Source organism: Anser brachyrhynchus (genome assembly GCF_964034855.1).
Source record: "Anser brachyrhynchus genome assembly, chromosome: 28".
In the NCBI taxonomy this organism is placed as follows: Eukaryota; Metazoa; Chordata; class Aves; order Anseriformes; family Anatidae; genus Anser; species Anser brachyrhynchus.
This window is the reverse complement of record NC_137721.1, coordinates 932,844-958,418: the sequence shown is the minus strand read 5'-3', so window position 1 is coordinate 958,418 and position 25,575 is coordinate 932,844. Positions and strand designations below refer to the sequence as shown.

At 54.9% G+C, this 25,575-nt stretch overlaps 2 protein-coding genes across 12 annotated transcripts; one reads left to right on the top strand and one right to left on the bottom strand.

The window, feature by feature from the left end:
- Nucleotides 1-672: 672 nt before the first annotated feature.
- Nucleotides 673-7,800, top strand: SEMA6C (semaphorin 6C). Its single transcript, XM_080569957.1, is given in 19 exon segments — nt 673-764; nt 1,371-1,544; nt 1,616-1,730; nt 2,181-2,238; nt 2,318-2,377; nt 2,910-3,011; nt 3,115-3,205; nt 3,288-3,410; nt 3,489-3,577; nt 3,680-3,909; nt 4,488-4,619; nt 4,694-4,849; nt 5,175-5,393; nt 5,717-5,854; nt 5,952-6,029; nt 6,212-6,267; nt 6,540-6,587; nt 6,894-7,453; nt 7,455-7,800. Coding segments are annotated over 18 exon segments (2,604 nt in total). The 5' UTR covers nt 673-764; nt 1,371-1,426; the 3' UTR covers nt 7,686-7,800.
- Nucleotides 7,801-8,560: 760 nt separating this feature from the next.
- Nucleotides 8,561-25,575, bottom strand: GABPB2 (GA binding protein transcription factor subunit beta 2). 11 transcript variants are annotated; one of them, XM_080569972.1, is made up of 11 exons: nt 25,471-25,575; nt 24,669-24,926; nt 23,567-23,629; nt 23,169-23,311; nt 21,883-22,050; nt 21,324-21,518; nt 19,876-20,026; nt 17,074-17,190; nt 15,491-15,676; nt 13,868-14,001; nt 8,561-13,041 (listed from the first exon to the last, which is right to left on the bottom strand). In XM_080569972.1, exons 4-11 carry the CDS (start codon nt 23,274-23,276, stop codon nt 12,754-12,756), a joined length of 1,347 nt encoding a protein of 448 aa, XP_080426098.1. In that variant the 5' UTR covers nt 23,277-23,311; nt 23,567-23,629; nt 24,669-24,926; nt 25,471-25,575; the 3' UTR covers nt 8,561-12,753. The 11 variants fall into 11 exon arrangements, with proteins under 11 accessions (XP_080426098.1, XP_080426100.1, XP_080426096.1 ...); XM_080569974.1 differs by having other exon boundaries at nt 23,169-23,308; XM_080569970.1 differs by having other exon boundaries at nt 17,074-17,187; nt 23,169-23,308.

Sequence of the window (25,575 nt, the reverse complement as noted above, 5' to 3'; positions counted from 1 at the left end):
TGTCCCCTCGGTCCCCCCCCCCGGGACCGGGGTGCCGGCCCCGCCACGCCGCGTGGTGCCGCCAGATGTCGCCGTGCGCCCGCACCCCGGGGGCACCGGGACCACCGCCCCCCCCCCCCCCCTCGCCGGGGTCCCCCGGTCCCCTCCGGGGGTGCCGGAGGACGCGGAGCCCGGGTGGCAGCGGGGGGCCCGGTCCTCCCACTGCGCTCCCGGTCCCCACGGGGGGGCCACGCGGGGATACGCGGCCGGGCAGACGGACGCGATCCCTCCCCCTCCCCCCGGCAGCGCAGGGCGGAGGTGGCGGCCGCCCGCGGACACGGGGGGGGGGGGGGGCGCGTGGGGGTCCCGCCAGCCGTGTGCCCCCCCCCAGCGGCTGTGCTCGCACACGCGCGTGCACGGCCGGGGGGAGGCGGGAGCGCGCGCTCCCGGGGATCAGCTCATTAGCGGGATTAGCGCCTATCTATAGGGCAGCCGGGGGGGGGGACACGGGGGGGGGCAAAGCCACGGCGGTGTCACGGCTCTGCCCCCGCCCCCCCCCCGCCCGAAAACCCCAAATCCCCCAAATCCCGGCCCCGCCCAGGTCCTCTCCGTGGGGGGGTGACACGCGTGTCCCCGCGTCGCCGCGCCCCGGCCGCCCCCCCCCGCAGCCCCCCCCCGGTCACTTCCCGCCCCCGGCCCCCGCTCAGGGTCCCGGCCGGTCCCGGCCCGTTCCGGGGCGGAGCCGCTCGGGGCCGCGGGGCCGCTCGGGGCGCGGCGCGGAGCCGGTACCGGGAGCGGGGCGCGGGGGGTGCCCGGGGGCGCGGCGGGGCCCGTGGGGCGCTGCGGGGCGCGGCCGGGTGCGGCGGTGCTGGGAGGGTGTTGCAAGGGGCGAGGGCGTCGGTGTCGGTGTCGGTGGGTGTCGGTGTCGGTGGGTGTCGGTGGGTGTCGGTGGGTGTCGGTGTCGGTGGGTGTCGGTGGGTGTCGGTGGGTGTCGGTGGGTGTCGCTGCGCCTGGCACTTGCACGCGCTTGTGCTTCGCATCCCCGTCCCGCCACCGGCCGCGGTCGCTGGGAGCGGGAGGCACTGGGAGCACTGGGACTGGGGCACTGGGGACACTGGGATGGGAGGATCGGGGACGGGCACGCGGGAAAGGGGCGTGGGGACAGGGACACTGGGAGCACCGGCAGGAGGCACTGGTGGCGCTGGTAAGGGGCGCTGGTGGCACTGGGACAGGGTCACTGGAAGCACTGGGAGGAGGACTGGGGCCCTGTCCCCACGCCTGAAGGTGCACGGGGGGGACACCGCCGCTGTCCCCAGTGTCTCCCATGGTGCTGCACCCACGTCCCCCCCGCTCCCGCCTCAGTTTCCCCAGTAGAGATTAACCCCTTGCAGCCCAGAGGGGTCCGGGCTCGCTAGCAGCCCCACGTCTCCTTCGGGTGTCTGGGAAGATGCTCGGGGTGCTGCTGGCCTTCGTCCTCGTCCTCATCGTGGTCCCCGGGGCCCCCAGGGGAGTGGCGCAGTCCTTCCCGCGGGACCTGGTGCCGCGCAGCACCGTGGGGCTGGCAGGTGAGCGGGGGCCGGGGCTGGGGGCACGGGGCCAGCCAGGGGCATCGTCACCGTGTTCCCACGTCCCCCAGCCACCGCCACCTACCCCCGCTTCGGGGGTCTCCGGGGGGACAACGGCACCACCCAGCTCGGCCTCGACTTCCAGCGCATGCTGCGCCTCAACGGCACCCTCTTCGTCGCCGCACGGTGAGCGCGCTTGTGCACCCCTCTCTGTGCCTGCGTGTCCTTCTCCGTGGCTGTGCACACTTGTGCACACTTGTGCACACTTGGATGTTCTTGTGCATGCTTGTTTGTGCTGGTGCATGCTTCTGGGGACCTGTTTGCTTCTGCACGCTTGTGCACGCGTGTCCTCACATGTCCGTACTTCTCCATGCTTGTGCAAAGTTGCCTGTGCTTGTGCAGGCTCGGGCTCGCTGGCGTATATTTGTACGTGCTTGTCCTGGCCTGTGCAAACCGCTGCGTGCTTAGGCACGCTTGTGCGTGTCCGTTTCTGCACGCTTGGGCACCACTTGTACGTGGTGGGCATGGGCACCCTGTGTTCCCTCCTCCATCCACCTGCCCTTGCAGGTGCTCTGCACGTCCCCATGCCCCCTTGCACGTCCCTGCGCCCCTTCTGTTCACACTGTGCCCCCCCAGGGACCACATCTATGCCTTCGACCTGGGGCAGGACAAGCGGGTGCTGTACCCTGAGCGGGTAAGGGGGACGGGAGCACCATTCCTGGGGTCGCCTGGGTCTTGGTGGGGGTCCCTGCTGCCCACCCCCGTCTCGCCAGCAGCATCTCACTTGGGAGACGCGGGACAGAGGGAGCTGCGCCATGCGGGGCAAGCTGCAGGTACGGGGCACAGGATATGGGGGCATGGGGTGTACGAGTACTGGGTATAGGGGTACAGGATACAGAGGTATGGGGTGTGGGGGTACCGGGTATAGGAATGTGGGGGTATAGGTAGGTGGTACAGGGGTGTGGGGGTATGGGAGTGTAGGGCGTAGGGGTACAGGGTTATGGGGTATGAGGGTAGGAGGGTACAAGGTACAGAGGTGTGGGCTTATGGAGGTGTAAGGGTACGGGGTATGGGGGTGCAAGGTGTAGGGCTATGGGGCAATAAGGATAGAGGGGTACAGGTTACAGTGGTATAGGGGTACAGCACTAGGGGGTACAGAGGTATGGGGGTATAAGGGGACAGGGGTATGGGGCATTAGGGGTATGGGGCAGGGGTCTGTAGGGGCCTAGAGATGTGGGGCGCAGGGTATGGGTACGGTGAGGCAGGTATGGGGACAGTGGCCTGGGGAACACAAGGATGGGGGCAGAGGGAGGCAGGGCCAGGTGGCCGCTGGCCCCGTGCCCCCATCCGCGTGCGACCGCGCAGGACGAGTGCCACAACTACATCCGCGTGCTGGTCCCGCGCGACGCCCGCACCCTCTTCGCCTGCGGAACCAACGCCTTCAACCCCGTCTGCCGCAGCTACGAGGTGGGGGGGGCCGCCGGGGCTGGGATCCCCACGGGGACCCCGTCTCAGCGGCGGGGCTGGGGGGGGGTGAGCAGCGGCGGGGCTCTGAGCACGGCACCTGCAGGCGCGCAGCCTGCTGCAGGAGGGCGAGGAGGTGAGCGGCCAGGCCCGGTGCCCCTTCGACACCCGGCAGAGCAACGTCGCCCTCTTTGCTGGTGGGTGCCGGGATCGCGGGGTCCCGGTGGGGGAGGGCCCGGGATGGGGCTGATGCTGCTGTCCCTGTCCCCACGCCCTCAGATGGCAGCCTCTACTCGGCCACCGTGGCTGACTTCCAGGCGAGCGACGCGGTCATCTACCGGAGCCTGGGCGCCCGCAGCCCCCCGCTGCGCACCCTCAAGTACAGCTCCCGCTGGCTGCAGGGTAGGGGCGGGGGTACGGAAGGGAGCGGTGCCACGGGGAGGGACGGGGGCTGATGGCCCTGTGCCCCCACCTCCACAGAGCCCCACTTCGTCCAGGCGCTGCCCTACGGCCCCTACATCTACTTCTTCTTCCGGGAGATCGCGGTGGAGCTCGGCGCGCCGGGCAAGGTGAGCGAGGGGGTGGCACCGCTGCTCTGCCCCAGGGCACCCGCGCAGGGCGGACCCCGGTGCCCGTCCCCCGGGGCCTCCAGCCCTGCGGGACGCTGGCAGCTCTGCGTGCAGGTGGCGGTGGCGCGGGTGGCCCGGGTGTGCCGCAACGACCGCGGGGGCTCCCCGCGGGTGCTCGAGCGCCGCTGGACATCCTTCCTGAAGGCACGGCTGCAGTGCACCGTCCCTGGGGATGCCGTCTTCTACTTTGACGTCCTGGAGGCCGTGACGCTGCCCCACGCCCTGCACGGGCGCCCTGCTGTCCTAGCCCTCTTCGGCACCCAGCCCAACAGGCACGGGGACACAGGGACTGGCAGCAAGGCAGAGGCAGCGGGGAGATGAGGACAGGGTGACGGGCGTGGGGACATTGTCTTGTGGTGGACTTGAGCATGGGGACCTGGGGACGCGGCTCTGGGGCAGGTGCACGGGGACATGGGTGCACCATGAGACCAGGAAATGGGAGACTGGAGCACGGAGACATGGTCGTGGGGACGTGAACATGCGACATGGCTATGGGGACAGGCACATGCAGACACAGGGACATGGGTGCACAATGGGACCAGGGAATACGAGGACTCGAGCATGGGGACATGGCTGTGGCGGACAGGCACATGAGGACAGGGGCACGTGGCTGCATGACAGGCAATGGGGACATGGGGGACGTGAGCGTGGGGATGGGGGCGGGCACACAGGTACATGGGCACACAAGGGGACATGGGGACCAGGCCGGGGGGGCTTGGGGGGCAGGGCTGGGCACGGGGATGCCTTCACACAGGGACATGGACACAAAGGGAACGTTGGGGGAGAAGGGGAAGTCCTGGGGACATCAGGGGTGTCCCCAGAGCCGGTGCCACCCCTGCCACCGCCACAGCATCCCCGGCTCAGCCGTCTGCGCCTTCTACCTGGCGGATGTGGAGCGGGCGTTCGAGGGACACTTCGCTGAGCCCCGGGGTGCTGCGGGTGCCTGGCCCCCCGTGCCCGAGGAGCGGGTGCCCCGGCCCAGGTACTCCTCACCTCACCCTGCTGGGTCCCCGGGGCGCGTACGTGGAGCCTGTCCCCACGCTGGTTGTGCCACAGGCCTGGCTGCTGTGCGGGGATGGGCCCGGCCACTGCCATTGTCACCTCCGGGGACTTCCCTGACGAGACGCTGGCCTTCGCCAAGGAGCACCCGCTGCTGCACGGCGCCGTGGCCCCCGCTGGCGGACGGCCCCTCTTCACCCGCACCGGCACCAGGTGCCCAGGGACAGGGCGGGTGGGCCTGGGTACACGGGGTGGCATTGTGCAAGGTGCCGAGGCGAGGGCGCCCCTGGCCCTGTGGGCGCCGTGGGGAGGGGAAGGTGCTCGTGCAAGGGTGTGCGCGGCCCTGGTGTGCAGGGGTGTGAGATGCTGGGGGAGGGTACGTGGCAGCGTGCAAGGGCGTGCAAAACCCTGGTGGGGGGCCAAGTGAGGCTGGTGCAAGAGTCTGTCAGCCCCCCCCCAGTGCGGTGGCGTACAAGGGCATGGTGTGAAGGTGTGCAAGGGGCTGCACGGCCCCCCACGAGGGTTCCGTGTGGCGCAGGCTGACCCAGCTGGCAGTGGATGTGGGCGCGGGGCCGCGGGGGAACCACACTGTGCTCTTCCTGGGTGCCGAGGACGGGCGGGTGCTGAAGGTCCTGGCAGCCGCCCGTAGTCCTGGGGACGTCCAGAACGCTGGTGGCACCGCAGCGCCCGGTGACACCGGGGAGCCTGGTGCAGAGGTGCTGCTGCTGGAGGAGATCAGCCTCTACGAGCCCAGGTGGTGAGTGGCCCTGGGACGGGGGTGCTGGGAGACACATGGGTGCCGTGGGGCAGGGAGGGCGACGGGTGCACTGGTGGTGTGGGTGCCGTGGGGTGCTGGGGGGCCATGTGGGGTGCCGTGAGACATTGATGGGTGCTGGGGGGGGGGGCACGCAGGTGCCATGGGGTGCTGATAGATGCCATGGGGTGCTGGTGGGGGCCATGGGGCTGCAGGGTGCAGATGGGTGCTGAGGGGTGCTAGCAGACACTGGGGGGTGCCAAGGGGCTCTGGGTGCTGATGGGGAGGGCGTGCAGGCACAGTGACGCATTGTGGGGGGGGCCCAGGTGCCGGGGGCCACGTGGTGCCAGCCGGGTGCTGGGGCTGGAGCTGCACCCGCCAGGCCAGGAGCTGTTCGTCGCCTTCGCTGGCTGCCTCGTGCGCCTGCCCCTGAGCCGCTGCGCCCAGCACGGGGCCTGCCGCCGGTGAGCTGCGGGGTGGGGGGGGCGCGGTGGCGTGCAAGGGCACCCTGCTGTCGGGCCCAGGCCCCACGTGTCTGTGCTGAGCACCGGCCCCGTGCAGGAGCTGCCTGGCTGCCCGGGACCCCTACTGTGTCTGGCTGCCCCCCGGGGGCTGCGTCCCCTTCTCTGAGGACCTCCCGTGAGTGCCACCAGAGTGTCTCCAATCCCCCGTCCCTTGCACAGCTGTGCGCACTGCTGCAAAGGGCACGGAGGCTTGTGTGCCCCCCCCGCACCCCACAACCCTGGTCACCTGGGTCCCTTCCTCGCGGGGTGGGGGCACTCGGGACAGGGGCTGAGGCGTCCCCTCCTGTGCGCCCCCAGGGCTGGCTTCGAGCAGGATGTGGAGGGAGCCACCGGGCTCACAGGGACCTGCCACGGTGAGGGGGGACCCAAGGGGACGTGGGGGGACAGCGGGGGATGGGGGCTATTCGGGGGGGGTGGGCATTTGGGGACGCTGAGAGACACAGGGGACATCGGCCCCTTGGAGAGGTGCTGGGGGACATCTGGGGACATGAAGTCACAGGGGGATGCCGGTGGTACCGGGTGGGCACCTGGGTGACGCCAGAGGTTGTGGAGGACCCTGGGGGACGTGGGTGGCTCCAGGCAGGGGGTGTGGGCGGCCTGGCCCAGCTCCCCTCTCCTTTCACAGATGCACCAGCTACAGGGGACGGTGACGAGGACAGGGAATTGGCCCACGGTTAGTGACACCCCTTGGTCCCCTGGACACCCACCGGGACACCCCTGGGAGGGGACCTTGGGAACTAGGGAGGGATCCGGGAACTGGGAGGTCCCTCAGGGACCAGGAGGGACCCCAGGGGTGGGACAGGGGCCCTACGGACTGGGGAGGGACCTGGGGATGAGGGAGGGGACCTGGGATCAGGAGAGACCCCGGGGTGGGAGAGGGGCCCAAGGGATGGGAGAAGGGCCCCAAGAACCATGGGGGGGAGTGGGCTGGGGGGAGAGGAGGGGACACAGGGACCCGGCTGATGGGTGCTGCCTGCAGGGGTGCGCCAGGCGGTGCCAGGGGCTGTGGCGGCGGTGCCGGTGCCAGTGCTGGTGGGCTGCGTGCTGGGTGCCTTCGTGCTGGGCGCCCTGGCTGCGGGGCTGCTGGCGGCCTGCACCCGCCGCCCTGCAGCACCCAAGGGTGCCCCGGCGCCCCCCGCCGCCCCGTGCCCCCCGCCCCAGCCACCTACCCCCCGCCTCTACCCACCGCTGCCGCCCCACGGAGGGGACCGTGACTGGGACCACCCCGAGCTGCCCACCCCTGAGGCCACCCCGGAGCCCCCCGCCAGGACGCCCCGGGAGCGGGCAGCAGAGCCCCGACGTGGCCTCGGCACCCCGGGGTGTCCAGAGCCCCCTGGGCCAGGACCCCCGCCCAAGGCCTCCCTGGAGGAACGGCTGCAGAGGCTGCAGGGGCCGGGGGGGTCGGGATGGCCGGTGTCCCCCGGCCCCGCAGCCGCTGGCTCCTTTGCCAACCGGGTGCAGCCAGGTGTCCCGCTGGCCAGTGTCCCCCTGCCCCCCCGGGAGGGGGCACCCCGGCGTCTCGACGTGCCCCCTGACAGCCCCCCCCCCGCCCCGCCGGCCCCTGGCGCAGAGGCACTCGCTGGCGGGGATGGCGGGCACGGCAGCAAGGCTGCCCAGCGCGGCCCGCGGCCTGGCCCGCATGCACTCACTGGGGGCCCCAGGGGGGCCACCCTGGGGTCCCCGTCCTGTCCCCCTCCAGCGCTCCCTCTCCATGAAGCCCCCCGTGCTGCCCAAGCCCCTGCTGGTACCCATGGGCCCTGGGCAGCCCTGAGCCCCTGCCTCAGGGACACGGCAGCCACAGCACCCTGGGGTGCTCCATCCGATGCCCCCCCCGAGCCATCATCTTCCCGCATTGGTGACCGGGTCCATGCCCCCCCCCCCCCCCTTGTCCCAAGGGATGAGGGACCCTGTCCCCAGGGTGCCCCCCCCGCCCTGCCGGGATGGCGAGGATCACCGTGTCCTTGAGCTGTCCCCACCTCCCCCCTCTGTGTGATGGGGCCCTCCACGCCCCCAGGCCACCCCAGTCTCGCTGTCCTGGGCGCCAGGGTTCCCACAACCCCAAGCCACCCCAGGGACAGGTGTCCTCACGCCCCCCAGGCTGCCCCCCAGCCCTGAGCCACGGGGCCCCCCCAGCCGCTCCGTGCCAGCCCCGGTGACCCCACGCCCCTGAGCCGCCCCCACCTCGGTCCCAGCTGAGGACGGGCCCCATGTTCCCATCCACCCCCGCCTTCCCCAGGTTTTCTTTTTGTTTCCCCCCTTTCTAATTTATTCACTGCTCTGGGGGCCGTCTGAGCCGCCGCTGGCCATGGCCCCCCCTGGGGACGAGGCTGGATGGGGTCGGGGGGGGACGGGGGCTCTGCGCCACAGCTCAGTTCGTCCTACTGTGTAGGACCAGGGCTTGCTCGCGGCGATTAAACACTTGGCATCTGCAGCTCCAGCGCCCGCCTGGCTTTGTCTGGGGTTTCAAGGGGTAGGAGCAGGACAGGACGATGGGGATGGACGCAGGCAGGCGGGTGCCACCGGCCTGAGCCCCAAGGGGGGGCAGCCTGGGGGGGTGCTCCTGGTGGTGGCATGAGGACAGCAGGAGGTGACAACGCACTGGAGCTGGCGCCAGCAGCCAAGGGTCACGCAAAAGACAGAAGCTGCTCACCGAGGATGTGGTATTTTATTAAGAAACAGTACAAAAACGTATAAATGTTTAAATTTCCACACTTCCGCTCATTTACCCCAAACACAAACGGGAAAGCTGGAGCTCTCACCCCAGGAGCCTGCACAATAAGCTGTGGGGAACGCGGGGCACTGCAGGGCACTTTGCTCCTTGTCTGCTAAGGGGTTCCCTAAGGGACCCGCAGCAGGGAAGCAGCAAACAAAACCTGCAATAAATACACACCTGGGCGCTGCGCCTGGCACGGGGGGGGGGGGGCGGGGGAACCGCCTGCTGAATGTGAGAGTAAAGAAATAGAAATTGGGCAGAGCTGGTGGGCACCGAGCCACAGGCAGGCAGCAGGGGCGGGGGCTCCCGCCCGCAGGGATGGGGCACCCCCGCTGAAAGCCCTGGAGGACGTCTCCACACGCAGCCTCCCTCGATCCCGGGCTTCGTTTATTCAGCCTAAACAAATCCCTGCATAGTCAGCTGCAGATTTACCTCCCGTTTCTGTGACCTCCTCCCTTGCTCATCCCCACAGGATCTGCTACGCCCTGCTTCCGCTTTTGGATAATGGGAACTGTTTATAGCTGGCTACTGCAAGAAGAGGGAAGTAGATGTCTAATCAAAACTCAGACGGCTCAGTTAGCACCAAGTCACCTCCTCAAACAGGAGAAACAAGGCACAGACAAGGCACGCTGGTCTTAGAAGACTGAAATGTGTCCCAGGGAGCAGTCCTGGATCAGGACTTGGGGGGAGGGAGGGAGGGAACCACGAAGCGCAGGGAGCCTGCTCTCTGCAAGGGGCCCAAGGGTGCCAGGGCTGGGCTGCTGCATGTGCCCTCGCTGCCCTCGGGGCTGCAGTGGGACAGAAATCGCACTGACCTTTTCAGCCAAGTCAAAAGGGGAAAGAATTCATTTCAGACCACAGCTTCTGCACCAGCATCGCCGGGAAATCATCTGGGACTCTCCTGCCTGCCCAAGCACGCAGCTGACCCCCGGCTCGCAGAGGACGGGAAGTTGGGCTGGAAGCGGGGGCAGCAGGATCTTGGTGCTCCACACTGACAGCGCAGACTTAAAGAGCAGGGCCCTGCTTAGCCTTGAACCGCATCGACTCCTGTGCTCGCCCATCCACGGCCTGCTGGGAGGTGCCTGGACTCAGATGGCGTGGGCGACAAAAGCCCTGACACGGCGAAGTCCAGCCCTGACTTCAGTGGGAGGGTGCGAGAGGAGAGGTTATTTACCCGCCCAGAAGCTGCCACTTAATCTCGCCAGTAACAACAGACCCACACGGCCACATCTGACAAGAAAACTGCTGTTCTCTGCCTAAAAATCTCAAATCCTTTCTGTGGAACAGCAGAGGATACAGACGAGTTTAAATTCTTTCTAAATGCTGGGCATAGATCAAATACTCCTCGGTCTTTGTTCAGGCCCCGTGTGCGAGGACTTCTAAAAATAAAATTAACGTGCGATTTCCCCCCGCAAGGCGAAGCATTAAGAACACTGTCAGCTTTATTTGCTCCAGTTCTGTAAATGAAATCCAATTACCGTGAATGCCACAGACTTTTTTTCTTCTCTTCTGAAGGGGAAGTTTGTTTCCCAGCTGAAGGGACTTTTTGGCAAAACTGGCCCTTTTCAGGGGAAGCATGGAAATACATGAGAATCAAAGTGCTATCAAAGGCACAACACAGCATTTGTACTACAGCTGCCTTCAGTTGTAGAGCTCTTCAAATTTACAAATAATGAGACTAACTTCAGGCAAAACGGAGAAGCCAAAGTTGACAGTGTCCCTTTACATCCAGTAATGTTTCTGGGAACAACATATTAGAAGAATCTGTCTGGATTTACTTTGATACCGCCTTGAACCCTCCAACACAGACTTTTCAGTTCATCAAATGGACCCAAATTTTGGACATTCTGGGGAACAAAAGAAAATAACTTAATACAAGCTTGAAGTCAGCAAGGGAATACTGACTTCACAGAGTGTAAGTCAACAGCCAGGAACCAAGTCTCTCCAAACATTCATTCATAAAAAATAATTATTAAAGCCTTCTTCAAAACATCTTTTGGAAAAAGATAAAAAGTCTTAGTTATAAATATAGCTACACTGGTTATAAATAAATGCACTTAGATTCTCAAAACCCAGCAAGTCTCATGAAGCCTTTACAATAACAGTATCATAAACCTTTCTCTCCTAAAACCTGTCACTGAACCCGAGTGGTCAAACACTGCCAAACGTTGCCGGATACGTGATTTTGGCAGACCTGACCTCCCTTTGAGGCCAAAGCTTGAATAAATCGCAGGGCGCTGGACACGAGCACTCCAGGAACGAAGCTCTTCTCTAGTGCCTCAGCACAAGAGTTTCTGCGTGGGACGGGGGGAGCGCCAGCCATTAAAGCACGGCAAAGCTTCACGAACCGTTTGCTGCCTGCATGGGGTCCCGCACAAACAAGGCCACGGCACTTCAGCCACGAGCTGACACCCGAGGCACCGCCATCAACGAGAGCCAAGCGCTCTGCGGCAGGAGCACACTGCCCCGGAGAGTGATTTTATGATGAAAAGCAGGTTTTTTTTACGGTAACAAATGCGGCCCGTGACCGTAGGTTCATGCCTTTACAAACTCTGAAGTTTCTGTTACATCTCAGACATCCTGATATGGGTTGATCTGTCAGCAAAGAAATGTGAACATTGGCAGTATCTGAACCAACAGCAAACAGTTATCTGGACACGCTTGGAAGTAACGGGGGAAAAAAGCAATGCAAGGACCACGAAATTGAATGATTACCTCAAACACTGCCAGTTGTTACAAAACTAGGACATGGAACTTAAGAAAAAACAAACACACAAACCAATAAACTGTGGGCCGAGACAGCTATGAATTCTTATCTTGCAAGAAGGCAATTTCAGAAAGCAGGCCAGCTGCTGGGCCTTGGAGCTGGGAGTCGCTCCTCGCCTTTACAACCTTCTGCAGCCAAGAGAACACCAGGCACGTGGTGTTTTGCTAAACTTCACTTCTTTTGCTTGTGACTGCCGAGGGAGAAAAAGCTTTCATTATCAATTGCCATGCGATTATTCAGGGCCCTTCCAATCAATTTCCACACTGTCTTGAAACACACAATCCACAAGCCTGCAAAGAGGAAAGCATTTAGCTATCCTCTTTAATAAACAGGCTTGCAGAGTAAAAAAAATACGAACATTTCAGTAACGAGATCAGCTGCTTGTTAAAAAAGGTTTTAGCATCTTTAAAAATAAAAACTGTTTAGTAAAAAAGTGACATATGTATCTTCAGAGGCAAACTGGCTCACAAGCTGTCTTACAGCAAGAGCTGAACGTATAGTTTTGCATCTATAATCAGTCAGCGCTACTCTTCAGCACAGAAGTGTCAAACAGAAGAGTTGACTAAATTTCATAAAATTGAGCAGGATTTTTCTGTGATCCCTTTGGGTGGTTGAAGGTTCTGATGTAGAGCTCCGCCGAACTTTTCCACAGTCCAAAGAAGGCAAAATGTAACACTCCCTGCTATCTTGAAATGCTCCAGCTGACACACCGTCAGCCTGGCCTTTGCTCTTGCATTGAAGATTGCCTCTGTGAACTAAATGCAGACTTTTGGAACAAAACATGTAATTGTTCAATGCCAATTCATTTCCTAGCTAAAGTGGGGAAATCCCCTCCCGCACATTAGAATATTGTAAATAAAAATGTATCACTCCAAGAAATCGTTTTTTTTATCTGAAGGTCCAGATCTGGTCACTCAACTTCAGAGAGGGGAGCGAACACCTCGGGTTATTGCATAGTCTGTTTTCAGAGCTGCAACTGCCTGGCAGCTGAGAGCTAATACCAGCTACTTTGGCACTGAGGTATTTCTTTTCCACTCCCAACAATGCAGGTATTAACATCACAAAATAAGCCTTCAGGTCACTTGCTGGCTAAAATTTGTAAAAGCTTTCAATCTTTCAAGGTCAAGCTTTAAAAGCACCTTTTGGCACTGTGCTGAAAGCAGAGTTATGTTGTGAGCTGCTGTAGAAGTTTCTATCCCTGGTGACGGGACCATTCAGGCAGCCCCATCGCACCATTTTCCAGTTGTGCAGTGGCTCTGACAACAGCCCTCTGCTCTCAACGCTGTTTGCCAACAGCACCTTATTAAAAAAAAAAAAAAGTGTTATTTTCCTTTACAAAAGCAGGTCAATAACCCAGGATTAGGAGGTTACAGTTTCCACAGTGATATCAGCTGGCTGATCCATTTCCATCATGGGCAATGCAGACCCCTCGATGTCTTCCGAGGTTACCACAACTGTGTCTACCTCGGCGACCTCTTCGAGCACTGCTACCTCAGCTCCGTTGGGCTGCTGCCTCACCATGGCTGCTAGCTTCAGCCGGTACTGCTCCGCTTCCTGCTCTTTCTTTATGAGCTGGCTGCGATATTCCTGAGCTTTCCGGTTCGCCTCTTGCAGCTGCTGCTGTAGCACTTCCCTTTCATCGCTGTCCTACAGAAAACAAAAGTCGAGAGCCCATGACGGAGGCCCAACCTGCGACAGGAAGGTCACCACAAGGAAACAGGGTGTGCCACTACTAGAACAGTTACGTGTTACAAAAGCAAAATGCTCTGTGGCAGCGCTAGTAACATGCTTGAACCGAGCTCTGTTCCACTGGCTTGTTTGTCACAGGTTACCAGAATCAACTGGGACAAAGGAAGGCACAAAGTGGCTGGCAAGTTTCCCCGACATGTGCAGGGAGGCAAGCTGGTTAAGGTACACATCATCTCACCAGGATGAATTTCAAAGGCTGGAAAGCAAGCGTAAGCAGGAAGTGAGAAAGAAAAATAGAGAGCTATTTGTGCTGAAACGTTTTGAGGCAATCAAGAAAACTGTTCTTCCCCAAGACAGTCATTCCTGCTGCGTGTATGAAGGGCTGAGATTTGGTTTACGCCCAGCCTACATGTTGTACTTCTAGAGGAAATCCTAAATAATCTCAGTCAACTACCGCGATTCACGTAAAAACTCCGAGCTATTGCTTTGACATAGGCAAAACTGCAACAAATGATTTATCTGGCTCTTCTTCCGCGGGTAGCAGGAAAACTTGACCGAGTAATGCTCAGCTCAACCGCCTGCACGTTCATGCTAACGCAGGAGCATGTGCAGGCAGAGCAGGGAACCACCACGCAGGGTTCATTACAGTAATATACTCTGGCTCAGCTGAGCAGGGCACAGCTAATTTCCACTCTGATGGCTCTGGCAAACCGGGAGCCCAACGTTCTTAGCATAGTACAGAACCATTCATGAGACAACAGCAGTTACGAGAAGGAATATCTACCTTGCTTTCCTCCAAGTCATTTACATTTTGTTCCACTTTTTGCTTCTTGGCCAGCGGCTCTTCCTCCTCTTCTGCGTCATCTCCATCTTCAATAATAGTCTCTTCTGCAACCTGACCAGCAGGTACAGTTAAAACTGAAAAATTGAAAGGTGACAAATTATGCAGTGTGAGACATGCTTTTGCACAGATGTTTCCTGAAAGAAGTCACTGCATCAGAGCGGTTCTGAAGAAAAACCTGCGGATCAGCAATGCTGTAGTTTTTCTGGAGAGGAGAGGAAATCTGGAGCAGCTTTTCAGTTTCCTCTACTCAGGCCCTTGTTTTAGACCGTTTGCTGTAAGAAGCACCCCGGTATTTCAGAGTCCCATTACCACAACAGGGCTGACAGAAGACCAAGTCAGATTTGCGTCTCGGAACACATGGGAAGTAAAATTATCCTCTTGATTGTTCAGTAAAGCAATTATTAGCCAGGACACTTGTAAGCAAGAGGAACAGAAAACTCTTCTCGAAAATTCCCTGTACGGACAGTCCCCCGGGCTAAGCTCAGAATCAGCTTTAAGCACATGCAATAGCTGCAAATACTCTGAAGAACAAACGTGTTTTAAATCTGCACGCATGAGTTTGGGAAGCCAGTAGAAAGAATTCATCCAACCGAGGAGGAGAAATGAACCATGTGAGCTACTGAAGGTAGCTCTACCTAAACAGTTCTTTCTTTGTCTGCCTTAGACTCAGAATGGGCTACAAGCCCATTTCCCAATTTGGAAAATAATTCTGAATAATTAACAGCTTTGGAAAATTGCTTTCCACTCACAAAGTCCATAAGCAGACAGAAATGATGTAACCTATCTCACACTGTATGCATGTCACAGGAGAGCTAATTTCCTAATCCTCTTTTTCCTGCACCAATATTAATCCAAATAATCAAGTATCCCTAGGACACGTTAAAAGAATTGTCAGTAGGAGACAAGGCTGATGAATTACATCCCTTGCGGAAATAAGAATCCGCTAGAAGCGCTCTGGAGCTCTGCCCTGCATTACTGAACATGATTTAAATTTGCCTTGTAAAATTAATAGATTATATTGCCTTAGGCTATATAACTATAGTTATAGGAAGAAGAGGTACATTTAAGCTGATATTAATGTCCTAACGCTAACTCTGACATGAACAATGGAGTAATTCCCAAAGGTAACAGGTTGCAGTTTCACACCCAAGTGATTTACTCCCTGACTGGGAAACTGGCCACAAGATAGAAGAACCACCTTTCCTGGCTGCCAGAGACAACAGCTAACGTGGCACTTCTCACCCCACAGCTCTACGGTGAAGGTGTTGGGTTTTAACACAAAGATCAAAATATTAAAGTGCAGCAGCATGGATGTGCGTTAAACTGCAAACAAGCCGCTGGCAAGCTTTACCACTGACATCAGCCCCGCAAGCATTTTAACCCCTCCTGGAGCCCTGCAGTCAGGCGGGGATCTGTTTGTTATACCACACTGCTGACAAGCCAAACCACACAAACAGCCTTCCTCGCGCGGCTCAGTGAGGTTTACAGCCACCGGTGCTTTTTTCTTTTTGAAGTTAATCCTCAGCGCTGCCCTACAGCTTTCCAAGCTCGGCTCCTCCGTACCTTGCTGTCCATCTTCCATGGTGACAATGAACGGCTGGCTGAGGCTGCTGGTGGGGACGGCTGTCCGCAGCGTGCCCAGGGGAACTCCGTCCGTTACAATGGTGATGACGCGCTGCCCTCCGCTACCGACCACTTGCTGTATGGCAGAATCGACAGAATTTGCTTCCACTATTTCCTCTGTATTACCTTGAGAAATAAAGTGCATGCCAAAAAAAAAAAAAAAAAAAGTCAGCATTTCCTTCTCTCTTCCTTGAATTGAAACTGAAGCCTAGGAAAAAAGCTCAAGCACACAGCATGAGAATCCTGGAGCGGTTGCTTATGAAAAACAAATCTGGAAATATAGTAAGTCTTAAAGTGCGTGGGGGAGGGGGGGACCAAAACAAAACAAAAAAAACACACTAGACTTCTGTAAAACAGTTTTTACAGAGAAAAACAGATTTTTTTTTCCATAAATTAGTAAGATGAAAGCACTAGCATCCCAGCAAATTAACGAAGACTGGAGCTTGAGGCAGCTGTTAAGCAGAGCTGGCTCTGCCAAGCTTCCTTAGATGACCTTTCCCCCAACTCTAACAAAGACAAGCCACACACAAACCTCTTCATGCTGCAAGGGACCCCACCCCACAAGCACAGCTAGAGCAAGCAGCCGTAAGGAGGCTGCTAGGCTGGGCTGGGTGCCTGCAGACCTGTTCAGCTCTCTGGGACATTTACGGCTTGCACAAATAATCAGGATTGCAAACCCTGGGCTGCTTCCTGCTCCCAACACACACTGCAAGCACGGGAAAGAGAGGGTACCTGACCGCCACGCACTGCTGGGTACCAAAACGGAAAACTTTCAAGCACCAAAGGACAAGGCATCAGTCTCACTGCACCAACTGCTTAAAGTTAAATTACTCATCTCTAGACTCTAGGAAAAATGCTTAGCTTTGGGGAAAGAAATAAATTCCAAGGTGAAGGGATTATATAAACTTTAATTATCAAATTCCTACATGTTAAGTCAATTAAAGGTCAAACATTACGCTGTACAAACATAATAACAGATCATTTAGAACAAAAAGCAAACAGCACTTTCTGTAAGAAAAAGTTACCAGAGCCTCAAGAAACTCAAAACATCGGTTGACTACCAAGATTTTATAGGGATGTGAAGCTGAGCAAGCTGGCAAACTGCAGACAAGGAAACATTTCAGACAATTTCCTTCTTAAACAAACATTTATCTACACTTATGTATTAAAGTAAATTCATATTCTGAAGGGGTTTTCTTCTTTTTTCTCTTTAACTGATAAAGCAAGCCAAGAGCAACATATGTGATGTCAGGGCAAGGCTGGCTGCTTAATAAACACAGAGTTATTTCTATTACTAACAGTTGCTGGGTTTTGAATTAAGTTTGAAATGGGATTAGAAATAAATAAATAAATAGAATCAACCCACTGCTTCACAAATGTTTATCATCATCTCTTATTTACCCTGAAAAAAAGCAAACTCACTTCCAGTTGCACACAGGTATCTTAGATTTCCTTCAGTTTCCTGGCAAGAGGCTCACTAGAATTGCACAAATTTGAATGGGCATCCAACTGGTCTCCCCTACCTGTAGCTCTGTTTGAGCTGGAAAGAGGTGCTGATGCTTCAGCGAGGGCTGCAAGCGTGGCAAGCACAGAGGTTGTTGAATTGGAAAACTGCACCGTAGATACGTGTGAGTCACCTGCTGGAGAAAGATGGGGGAAAACTGAAGAATTTTCAGGACCTGCTTTAGCTGAAGAAGAAATACAGCAGTCAGATTGCAACGTTTTTGTCACCCAGAGATCAAGACATCAAATGTGAAAGGGAAGCGGAACAGATCATTTGTCGTGAGAAGTGCCTTTCCTACTACTAACTGTAAAAAGGGCTTTGATATTTAGGACGGACCATGCTCACTCTGAATACTTTATGATCATTTTAATCCAATTTAAACAAGAATTTCATTAATTTATTATTTATTTTTGTAACAAAAAGAGCGGCAACGCGAACTGATTTGCTCCAGCATCACTGTAGGAGTTACAGAAAGGCAGACTGTCTGCTGGGCTACTTGGCATGCCAAGCTTCGATCTGGAGACGTGGATGTTTTTTCAAGATGTAGCCGTGCTGCCTGATGCCACTCACAGCAGTGCTGAGCTCTGACTGCTGTGATATTATGCAGGGTGGTTGCTATGTGCATAATTACTTGGCTTTGCACCTTATCGTTGTAACTTTCAAAATTGCAAATCCTAAGGAATATATTGAGCTATATCAACTACGTCAACAGAGCCTTTTGATCAAATTCGGAAATTGGCTCAGTATATCCCTTTAGGTCGAGGTACTGAGCATATTCGTCCTTTTTTTCTCCGCTCTCAGGTCTAGTAATGAAAAGCACAAGGCTACTTAAATGGTGTATTGATTTCAATGCGATAAGCAAGTCTTCTCAATTCCAAAAACAATGTTTCTTCCTCCAATTGACCACAGTAATTCCTATTCAAAGCAGACTTAATAAGAATGGAACAGGAAACTGAGGTCAACGGGTGCAAACTCAGTATTTTATTTGCATGCATGTAACCCACAATTCCCCCCCTGCCAAAAAAAAAAAAAAAAGTGAGATCCTGTACCTCGCTGCCAGCATAGATTGTAAATACACGAAGGGAAGTTCATCTGAAGTTCCCCTGCCTTAACCCCTGCAGCCCATTTTCTCTTTCACTCACTGGCTCCTTGATTTTATGAAGGTTATCAAGTGATTTAGTTTCAAAGAACAATACTTCCAAACGGGATACGGGCTAGGCACATGAAAACGCTGGGGGGCTTAGTAAATATTTTCAGCAGCTTGTAATCAGATTTCTTCAGACTAGCTAAATATGCTTATTCCCATTTAAAAACCTTTTCAGTAACTGAAGGCATAAGGAATTTAAGAGAAGTGAGAGGAATTACTAGCTGTAAAGGGGTTGTACGAGCGGGATTTTTGTTTTTTGTTGGTGCTGTGATCGTGCAGTCACTGACACCCTCTTGTGGGCAGCGAGAAAAAAACCTCCTGACACGGCCTCGGGCTGGAGCACCTCAAACCCGTGTTTTCACACTGCCCAGCCATTGATGATGCTGGAAGTGTCACGGGGGGGAATAACCCCGGGTACTTTAGCCAAGTCACACGCGGGCAATCAGTCACCGCTGTGATGTGGCACTGAAAAAGGCAAGGGCATTGGCCTCAGACGCCTACCGGGCTCCAAGACAGCGCGCAACACGGACTGGCAAGAGGATCATCTGGCACACAACCTTTCGAGGGGCCTTATGCCCCTTTGAGTTTAGGGAATAGCCTTCACCGAAGATGTTGTGTGCCAGTCACGTTGTGTTTTCCCCACAGATGTAACGTAACTCTTCTACTCATTTTTCCCCTTCTAAATCAGGATTTGTCAGTGCCTTAAAGCTGTGAGCAGCACCGAAAGCTTTGAGATTAAGTCCAGTGTTGCTGAATTCACTGTGGCCAGAGAGGCAGAGAGGTCTGGGTGGGACTGCAGAATGTCATTATCCAAGATTTTAAAAGCACTCTAGTTAATAAGCAAACATTCATGCATGTGAACGGTCCCAGTAACCAAAGAATTACTCACATGCAGAAGTGTTTGCAGGATGAGGCCAAATAGCTTCACAAAACTTGTATTTAGTAGCCTCCTTGTGACTGAAAAAAAACAATGGTTTGGATTTCCCCAAATACAGAAAATTAACTTTAGAGTTATTATGAAAATTGGAATTACACAAAAAAGAATTTGCACTCAGCCTTAAGTTAAAGCGTTCTCCCCACTAAGCTAGGGCTTACAGGACAATGAGGAACCTAATTATTCCCATCTAACACGCGGGGGGAGGGAATGGTGGAGAATGAGTAATATGCATATCCCACAGACCTGCTTACTGTGAAAAGACTTTTCACTGGTTCCTTACTCAACATTACGTATACCAAAATACCCATGCAACTCCTCTAGCCAACGAAGAACAAAGCAAACCATTCCCCAACAGCTCTCTAATGCTACAGATTTGGCGCAGGCAATAGTTTCCATTACTCGTCTGTTGCAATCATCCAAATCCCTTTTCCCAAGCTCTGGTGCTTTTAACAGACCCGGAGCAGACCCGCAGCTGAGCTCAGCAGAGCTTCACCACTTACAGTAGAACTACCCTTATTTACATCAGCTAGAAATTTGCTTTGCTGCCTTCCACAGGAAAAAAATACATATATTCTGGGGCTAGAAGCAGTAGTTTGGTGCAGCTGGCTGCGTTTCACCACTTTTCCTCTACTAAATGACCCTCTGCCCCCTACTGGTAAGCAGTCTGCATCCCTATGAACCTCACAGACGAGAAGTTTTCTCACAACTTTCCCATGCAAGGTCCCATAAAACCTCACCTGCGGTTGTTTTGGCATTTGCTGACGAGACGAGACTAGCAAGATTGAGAACTTCCCCTGGTGCAAGAATAAACGGTGAGGTGACAGTCACGGTGTTCGTGACAGGATGTGCTCTCTCTGGATGTGTGTTCACCTGGTTCTGCATTGCTTCCTAGGAAAGACGTTGGGGTTAAGAGTGTATTCCTCCTGCCTTCTGCGGTAAACAGGAGTATTCGGCATCCTTGTAACATCTCAGAGGCAGATTATTTCTCTCTGCAGCACATCAGTGACACCAGTGCAGAAGCTATTACAAAACTGCCACCTAAATTGGCAGCTTACACTATTGTGGCACGTTATCATGCGAGATGCGTGCAAATCAAACCCTATCAGCCAATTTAGCCCTTGTAGGCACACACTGGTTGGTTGAGAAATAATAATAATTAAAAATTCTACCTCCTTATCTCCAGTTTTTTCTAACAGAAAATGATTCCATCAGATGCAACAGGATCCCTCTCCCCTTAGCGCAGATCTGCCTGAGGTAGACACCCAGATTCCCTTCCAGATCAACAGGGAGAAATACACATTTCTGGAAAGTGAGTCATCCAGCCCATTTAGACTCCTATCTTGGGATATTATGATTCATCTCCCAGAGGTGATCATTTCATTGATTTCACACAAGGAGTCCATGAAGTCAGCACAAACAGATCCTGCGCTGGTGACATCTGAACCAAGAGCTGGCATTTGCCAAGCCACGTGTCCTGGTTTCAGCTAGGACAGAGTTAATTTTCCTCCTAGTGGCTGGTATGGTGCTGTGTTTTGGGTTTAGGATAAGAATAATGTTGACAACGCGCTGATATTTTAACTTTTACTGAGCAGCGCTCAGCAATGTGAGCAGCGCTCACATTAAGTCAAGGACTTTTCAGCTTCTTGCGCCACCCTGCCGGTGAGCAGGCTGGGGTGGACAGCCCCCAAGGAGCTGGGAGGGAACAAAAGCAGGACAGCTGGCCCAAACTGGCCAAAGGGATATTCCATACCACGCGATGTCATGCTGAACAGCTAATGTGGGGTGGCTGGACGGGGGTCGGGGGGACCACTGGGATGGGATGGGCATCGGTCAGCGGGTGGTGAGCAGTTGCATTGTGCATCACTTGCTTTGTACATATAATTATTACCGTTATTTCTCTTCCTTTTCTGTCCTACTAAACCATCTTTATCTCAACCCACGAGCTTTTACTTTTTTTCCCCGATTCTCTCCCCCATCCCACTGGGAGGGGAGCGAACAGCTACATGGTGCTGAACTGCCTGCCGGGTTAAAACACACCACCACATGAGGCTGCCACACTATAAAAGTTACCTTAGCACTTCTGGTCTGAGCATCAGAGAGAGTTTCCATAAGAAACATCTGTTCTAGTTTTTCCAGCAGTTGTGGGTCACAAAATTACCAGCAAGTTTCTCCTTTCCCAGCCTACCTGTAGTATTACCAGAGTCTCTGGATTGTTCTTGTCCAAAGCAATATCAAAAGCTGACTTATCAAACTTGCTGAAAGCGTGGACGTCGGCTCCATATTTGATGAGCAACTCTACAACGTCTCGGTGGTTATGCTCTGTTGCCCAGTGTAAAGCAGTCATTTTCAGCATGTCCTTGGCATTTACATCAGCTCCATTCTAAAAGAGAGAGATGTTACTTGTCAGCACGCTGTCCTTTCTCAATACAAAGCATCAGTGAGCAGATGTAACAGACCCCTGTCAAAGAGCTGGGTTGTATTCTTCTGATTTTAACCTCAGCCACTCTCATCTGGATTATTCACCAAATAGCTGCTAAAACAAAACTCTGACATGGTCGTTAAGTTCTGACAGCACCACTTTAACTTCAGCATTCACAGGATGTTTCCTTCTCTCCTGCAGGAGATATTTTACTGTGTCTTAAAAGGTGGTACCTGTGCCAGCATTTAAACAGGGACATCAACACTTAGATTCCCAGGCCATTCGTCTAAATGCCTGAAGGTTATACCTGATTTACTGTACTTACCCTAATTAACAATTCTACAATATGAGTGTGCCCATCAGCTGCAGCCATGTGTAGCGGAGTCCGGTCCACTTTTGTTCGGGCATCTCTGCTAACACCAGCTCGAAGCAGCACCTCTGCTGTTGAATAGTGGCCGTACTGGGCAGCAAGGTGAAGAGGTGACGTCCCAAGCTGCACGTTAATTTGGGAGAGTTACTGTTGGTGCACAGCAAGAGAGGGCAGGCAAAGCAATCACCGCACGCATGTCCAGCAGTAATGAGAATCACAAAGCTTCCAGAAGAAATTAATCTTTTTTTTCTCCACTCAGAAATAGGGGGCTGCACACCCAAAACATTTTTATGACAAACATTAAGTGTTTTAAAGATCTTTATGTTATCTGGTAACTTGAAAGTCAAACAGGCTTTTACTTTCTCCACTGTGCCATTCGTTTATCATGGAACATCAGACTGCTTCTTTTCAGAAGTAAAGCAGAACAGCTCTGCTTTTTCTCTGTCACCACAGATAATTTTACCACCCTTTCGAAAAGGTCAGTGTTAGAATACTACTAGGCTTCGCTTCCTCTCAACACAGGTAATTCCTTCACCTTGCAAAGTTATGGATGAACAGATTGATGCGCTAGGGTACTGGCGATGGAAAATAGTTATTGACGACATATCAGTTATGATCTGGTTCCCTGTTTATCCAATTGTTACCCTTCAGCTTCATTAAACCTTTTATTTCCTTTCCAACCCAGGATGGGCTGGTTTTAGTTTTTCTGTTTGTTTGTTGAAGGGAAGAAAACAAAACCGAAGATTACTTTCTTGACTGGCAAAGTTGAGCTAATTAAATACAGCACACTTAAAGAAACTTCTTACTACTGAGAGGTTTATCAATTCTTCCAATTCAATTTTATTCATTATTTATCTCAGCTGTTGGAAATTGCACTTCTTAAAGCATCAAAATCCACAGACATTGTGATCTGAAACGGTACAGTACTTAAGACTGCGCTGTTGTGTCTCAGGAAGAGATCAATCTTTACGCAAACGTGAATTTATCTTTGCCTGTCGAAGGTCATGGTTTTTCAAGTGCTTCATCAGGAATCTGCTCTGCCACAGAAATCCAGAGCTGAGTTATCTGCCAATCCAGACTCTCTATTTTACTGGGTTACAGGGTTGTTTTTACTTATTTTACTGGGTTATAAGATTATTTTATTTTACCGCTCCCATTTCCATTCCTATCCTTCAGCACCAAAGAGCAGACGCGCAACGCATTTCACAAAGAAAGCCAACGCCTGCATCCCTCCAACATACCCAGTCAGTGGTGAAAGGAGCACCATTTGCCATCAACGTTCGCACTTCGTCATCTTCGCCTTTGCGAGCTGCTTCTAGCAACCTCTTCCCTAGGTCCACTAAGGACATCTTTATACATGGGAACAAGTATTTGCTGAAAGCTGCTTTAAAAGGTGGGAGCAAGAAATGGAAAACAAATGAAGAAACAAAAGACATTGAGGCACAGACATAAAAACCCAGTACAGCTAAGGTCTGGCTGGCTGGCTAGCAGACACACAGAACTAGGCCCAACCCCATAAAGAACCAGGCAAAAGTATCTATCAGTTTTCAGTTCCATGCCTCAAACATCAAGGGAAGCAACAGAGTCTCAGGCTGCCGGCAGACCAGACCTTACAAGGCTCCTGCAAAATCCCACTTACCTCAACAGCACCTTGTACAGACACAAAGCCTTGCCCATGTGGATCCCGTTTCACAAGCAGAACCTATAAAAGCAACAGCTAAGCAGTTCGCATTTTTTGCACAACATCACTTTGATTTTCAAAGTACTTTAATCTCCAAGACTCTCTCTGACCCCAGCACTTGGGGCTAAGCGGGGGGGAACTACCCCCGCTCTCTGCCAGGAGAGAATAAAACAAACCTTGGTGACTCCAGCGACTTGGTCGAGGTCATGAAAGGAGCAGAGCTCAAAAGCTCCCAGTCCCGCCGTCAGCCTACCAGACAAGTGTCTCTATTTATTCCGAACTACATTCGACATACCATGTTTGTGGCAGTGAACTACAGCATTTTTCTCCACAATAGGGTTACGCTGGTCGCCAGTCCTATGAAAGGCTGACTTTAAAGTCAATCCACTAACTCTTGTGCAACATTCATGTAGTGACTACAAATGCCTGTCTGTGCAGCCGTGCGCTGTGCCACGCAGTGCAACAGTGACTCCAACAGCACTGAAGCCCGTAAATGATGTTTTTAATTTCCTTCATTTGCAATCCTCTGAAATAGTTGGAAAGCTCTAAAAGAGGGTCTTTCTTGAGTGAAGAATTCAAGAGAAATGCCCCGCGCTTTCCTCAGTGACGCACTACATACAGACAGCCGTCAGTAAAACAAGCCCCCGAAAGTAAAGCTGAACAGCAAGCCCTAAACCTCATCGGGCGACGCTGTTTATTAACTCCTCTCTCCAAAAACACATCTCACTTTGTAAGATTATTTTAAACTTGCAGCTCTTTCTAAGCGTGCGGTTATTATGAGCAACACTCGAGTCTTGGAAGTCAGGAACCAAGCGATGCTTAGTTCACCGTCACGAAGACACTTCTAGGAGCATGAGCTTGAGGAAAAAAAAATAATAATAAAAAAATCTAGTCGCTCCTACAACATGTGTGAAAGGAAAGGGCTCCTTTGGACCTGTCCCCTACCGCTGCACAGTGCCAGCACCCAGCTCGGACACCCCTGCGGCTCAGCAAGCCAAAACCCTCCGGCTCCGCGTGAGGAAGATCCCCAGCGGGGATGAGCCCCGGACTCGGGACTTACTTGCGCAGCGTGCTCTGGACCTGTGATGCATTCAGGACGGCTGTGTTTGACCTCCACAACCCCCTGCCCTTTAGCAACTTCCCAGTTTGCTTTTCTCTGACTCCTCGTGGGACAGACACTATTTTTACAGCGCTCCTGCTTGTTGCCCGCGTCGAGAACACTCGCGTTCAACTTTCCAGGCATCAGTAGTTCCACCGCACTCTGCGTGTGCTAGGGCTACTGCCAGCTCACGCATTTACGAGGCTGGAGTTTACCATTCTGTGCGCGTTTGGAAAAGAAAGGAGAAACTGGGTCGCTAACAAAACCCCACCGGTTTCTCCCCTCGTATTAAACGGAACCCCCGTCCCGTCAATTCTCAGAGTCCCCTCCGCACGCCCCCGCTCTCCGCCCCGCCCGATGCTCCAAGGACGTTACCACCGCCGCTTTTTTATCTTCCGAAGCCCCCCGCGGCACTCCCGGCCGGGCAGCCGCTGACAGGCCCCCGCCCCCCCCAGGAGCACGGCAAGCAGCGCGCTCCGCCCGCCCCCCGGCCCGGCGGCGCCCCCCCGGGGACACCCCCACCCCGTCCGAGGGGTCCGAGCCCCCCGGGCCTCGGCGGGGACCCCGCTTCCCACCCCCAGCCCCCTCCCAGAGCGCAACGCCCCGCCAGGATCCCCTCTGGGGCCACCTCCCCTCTAAGCCCCCCCCCCCCAGGACACCCCGATACCGACCCCGTGCCTCGCCCCCCCTCCGCCCCGCCGCCCCCCCCCCGGCCACGCGCACACACGACGCACGCGCGCCAGCAGCCCCCGGCCCCACTCACGCTCCGGCTCGGGCCCCCCCCCCCCGGGCGCTCGGCTGTTCCCGCACGCAGCACCGCCCCCCTCCTCTCCCGCCCCCCTCCTGGCTCTTCCCGCCCCTCCCGCCG